The 4,802-nt window shown below is 35.4% G+C and overlaps 1 protein-coding gene across 1 annotated transcript; it reads left to right on the top strand.

Annotated features, from left to right (window-relative positions):
* The first annotated feature begins 547 nt into the window (after positions 1-547).
* On the top strand, positions 548-2,048 carry LOC126832185 (tripartite motif-containing protein 55-like). Its single transcript, XM_050562896.2, has one exon. It carries the CDS (start codon positions 555-557, stop codon positions 1,770-1,772), a length of 1,218 nt encoding a protein of 405 aa, XP_050418853.1. The 5' UTR covers positions 548-554; the 3' UTR covers positions 1,773-2,048.
* Positions 2,049-4,802: the final 2,754 nt, after the last annotated feature.

Genomic DNA, 4,802 nt, shown 5'->3' with positions numbered 1-4,802 from the left:
ATGTTTTCTGGGAAACATCCGCTTCCATACTACGGTGGCATCATACTGGGAAACATCCGCTTCCATACTACAGTGGTATCATAGACATCTTATGTTTCCTGGGGGAATTGCCTGTTTTCTGTTTTGAAGGGTGGGGGTCTTTCAATTTGTATTTTTTGTTTATGATTGGGTTTTATTTTTATATATAAAGATGTTGTGAGTGAACAGACTAATTAATTGGTGGTTAGAATTAGTAAACATGATCTGTCATATTATTTAACTGATATCTTATTTTATTATTCAAATATTGTCACATGACAATAAAGTATACAATCACGTATATAGATTACATACGATGTAAGTCAACAAACCCAATACATGGTGATAAGCAAACAATCAATTGATATATGATCTAATCACATGAACCTTGGAAATTATAACATACAGTTGACACACCTACCAGAATATATGTATATCATATTTTAACTGGATCTTTGGTTAATCAACGGATGTTTTCTACAATTGATTTATTATAATGGTAAATATTTATTATACTGATTTCCTGGGATTTTAAGATGGCGTCTAAGTATACCTGTTCTATTTGTTTAAATAACTTTACCAAACCCAAGCTACTGCCATGTTGTCACCACACTTTCTGTGAACATTGTATAGGTGACTACATCAAGGCTCATGCTCATTTGAACAAGTTTAACTGTCCTATTTGTAGACAAGAAACAGTAGTACCATCAGGTGGTGCCAGTCAGTTTGTCAACAACTTTTATCTAGAAGACGATGATGATGATAAACAGTATTGTACAAAACACACGAAGAAAGAAATAGAAGTTTATTGTCGAGATTGTCACAAACCATGTTGTTCTGTTTGTGTTATGGTGGATCATACAGGCCACACATTGGCGGATTTAGATGACGCAGACCAGGAGATGAGAGAAATTGTCATGAAACTGAAAACAGAATCAGAAAAGAAGATAAAACAGTTACAAGAACATTCTGACTTTCTGAAGACCAAAATATCTGACATGAACAAATCATGTAAGACAGCTTGTGATAAAGTTGATAAACAAATAGACAATATTTGTGAAAAAGCCAGGAAGATGGGAGGAACAATTAAAGATGACATCAATAAAATTGGTGAAGATGAAAACCGTAAATTCACCAAACTAGTAGAAGATGATGACAAGATGACATCTAAAATGAAAGAATGGTGTGAATATGCTGATCGTATATTACAACATAGATCTATAATTACGTCCGTAGATAAACATGGATTAACAGATGTTCAAACCAAAACTGATTACATATCAACAAATTTACATAAACCTGTAGTCAGACATCCATATTATTCTATGGTGAAGGTTGATGTAGACTGTTTAAAACGACTACTGGGTGAAGTACAAACACCAACAACATTTACCAGTAGTTTTAGTTTGAATCAGGTGAAGCCAAATGGGGAATACTATAGTGATGTTGTAATAATACAAGGATTACCATGGTGTGTACGTGTTAAATGTGGTAGATCAATATTATTTATTGACCCGGTATTGAAGAAAGTAGAAGATAAAACTATTAAAACTGTTACAGTTAGTTATACAGTAAAACTGTTAAATATCAATGATGAGAGTAAATCACTAGTTAAACAAGATACACGTACATGTAAACCTGGTGATTGTACATATACTGGTATATGTATAGACTGGGATGAACTACAAGATATAAACAATGGTTTTATTGATGACAACAAGATATTTACTGTACAAACTACTGTTAATATATAACTGATGTAGAACGATAGTGAAGACATATAATAAACAATAACAGTTATAGTTATATAATAAACATTAGCCTACATTCATAAACAATAATAGGATAAACCACAGAATGTCAACAAACATAATTTTTGTAAGGTATATATTATCGAAATGTTCCCTCTAAATTTTAGTAATTAGTGAGCGCACACATCATGTGGTGTGCAAATTTCATTTTGTGGCAACAATACGTGGACAATACATGTACAAACATGCGGAACTCTTTTGTTTTTGTTGTGATTCGCGATATCTAAACAGATTTTGTTACAGTACATGTTATTGTAAATATAACTGACAACTGATCCATTCACTTGATTTGATATATACATGTACGTGTGTTGTTTGAGGTGTCTGTATATATGTCTTGTGTAAATGTTTGTTTGGTGTGGTCCTCCTGCTCTTACTTGTTATTGATGATAACAAGACATTTACTGTAGAGGTTACTGTTAATATAACTGATATAGAACGATAGTGAAGACCAAATCATATAATAAACAATACTACGTCATAAACAATAATAGGATAAACTACAGAATGTCAACAAACATAATTTGTTATTGTACATGTTATTGTAAACTGATCCATTCACTTGATCTGATAGATCCATTTGTTGATGGTGGTGTCTGTATATATTGGGTCGTGTCTTGTGTGTGGTGTGGTCCCCCTTCACTTATTAATAAAATTAATGCCTCCTCTAAAATGTTAGTAATTAGTGTGTGTACAAATCATGTGGTGTGAGAATTTCATGTAGGTAAGATATTTACAGCTATATTGTGATGTAGTGATATCTGGCCAGGAGGGAACAATGTACATAACTATAGGTGTCGTGTAAATTTATTAGCATGACAAGACTAGGAGACAATATTTCTACTCTTTTGGGTGCACATATTTATAGAATTACAGTGAGTCAGTCCAAACAGCAGCAATATTAGTCTTTATGACGTTATTTCCATAGGAGAAAAATATGTTCTGCAGACCTTTTGGGCCCCCACCCCTCCCATTCTGGACACATGCCTGGTTTGCAAATTGTGTAATACTATAGGAATTATATACTGTAGACGTTATACAAGTTCTCTTAAAAGATCCTCTGGTTAATGTATTGAAGCCTCCTAGGCTAAGAAACACTGCCGCAAAACACAAGCTGGGGATAGAGAAGTTATATTTAGCTTATATATAATATCATAGCTGTGTGTGTAGTTTCCTGTATATAACCGTTTGTATTTTGGATCCAGAATTAATTAATCATATACACAACATGAAGTCCTAGTTCCTAATTTACTGTATTGTCACTGTCTTCTCTTTTTGGAGTCCGTGACGAGGATAGTCACAAATGCAAATTATTTAAAGCTGTAACTGAAATAAGAGAAATTCAGATACCAGCCACAATCATTTGATCACCAGAAGCGTTAACTGGTTTCCTGTCCCACTGAGAGTCAACAAGCCAGGAGGATTCAACTATAATACGTACATTGAGAGCCATTGACTTTTAAAAGTTATGCCCCTTTTTTATCAGAAACCTGTCCATACTGCCTGTAACACTTGTCTTTGTAATAAAAGCTACAGTTTTTATCAGATATTTTAGGAAGCTGTTATTATGATGAGATGAAGATCCTTATTTCATTTCATCAAAATAGGATTAATAGAGTTATGCCCCTTGTTTGCTGAAACGTATCCACACTGCTTGTAATCCTTGTCAGTACGATATAGACCAGAGTTTTCATCAGATTTTTCTCAAACTTTACGGAAGCTTGTTTATGATCAAATTAGGACTCCTAGTTATTGTCGTCAATGTCGGATCAATAATTTTTAGAGTTCTGCCCCCTTTTTTGCTGAAGCCTTGTTAGCATGATAGAGCTAGGCCACATTTTTACAGATTCTTTTCAAATCTAGTGGAAAGCATTGGGGAGATGTCTACATTTTGTTTGTGGACACCTCCTCCCCCTGCCCCCACACATTTATGGCTTGATGACAGAGGCTGGCAAGGGAAAACAAATAGGTAGTCATTCATACTAAAAACAGAAGTCCAGTGAACACATTGGCGTTGACCACCAGTCTTCGTTACTTACCCTTGAAAACTAGCAGTAAAAATTCTGAGTGTTCCCTGTATCTTGGTACAAGCTGCAAAGTCGTGAATATTCTCGGCTGTTAACCAGGTGTTATCAGGTGTTCCCAGACATACTGTAAATACACAAATTTATTTGTTAATGGCACACAAGTTTCACATCTCGTTTAAGGTCCATTTTCAATATACACGTTTGCACATTTAACTTACATGGAAACAGACCCATTACATTTGTTCCACTAAGCTAACAAGAGACATAAGGCTTAACCCTGACTTGGGTCTATCTTCATGCATTGTGCTTTAAGCCTGTCTTCCACGTACGCATTTCCACTCGTTTTCCGCCAGTTATTTGGAAACAGTCCCATTACATTTGGATTTCACCGGCGAAAAAACATGTAGAAATGCTGCAAAAATGTGCACATGGAAACGGGAGCTAAGACTTTAGTGAATTGAGAGGTGGGGAAAGGGAGCAGGAACTAACATTTCCTTAAATGAGTAGCAGCAGTCGGATAGCCGGAACACTCCCTTAAAACGGAGCTAAGACTTTAGTGAATTGAGAGGTGGGGAAAGGGAGCAGGAACTAACACTTCCTTAAATGAGCAGCAGCAGTCGGACAGCCGGAACACTCCCTTAAAAGAGTAGCAGCAGTCGGATAGCCGGAACACTCCCATAAACGAGTAGCAGCAGTCAGATAGCCCTTTAGTCAATTGAGAGGTGGGGAAAGTCAGCAGGAGTCGGATAGCCCCATGGATCTGTGTAGACTGTGCAGTAGTTGAATCATACTAAACTTACACTGTCTGTCTACAAGTAACACCGCTTGAAAACAAACACTAAGATAGTTCACCGACATTTTAAGTCCTTAATAGTCAATTATAGTTGAAAACTCTAAGTTTTATTAGATAATTTTGAGAAATACTTATTCTGCTTCAATTTAATAT

This window comes from Patella vulgata, chromosome 9 (genome assembly GCF_932274485.2).
Source record: "Patella vulgata chromosome 9, xgPatVulg1.2, whole genome shotgun sequence".
NCBI lineage: Eukaryota > Metazoa > Mollusca > Gastropoda > Patellidae > Patella > Patella vulgata.
Note: the sequence above shows the minus strand (reverse complement) of the source record. Positions and strands in the feature narration are given on the sequence as shown.

Coding starts and splice junctions, on each gene's coding strand:
- LOC126832185 (XM_050562896.2), top strand. CDS start 555: ATGGCGTCTAAGTATACCTGTTCTATTTGTTTAAATAACTTTACCAAA.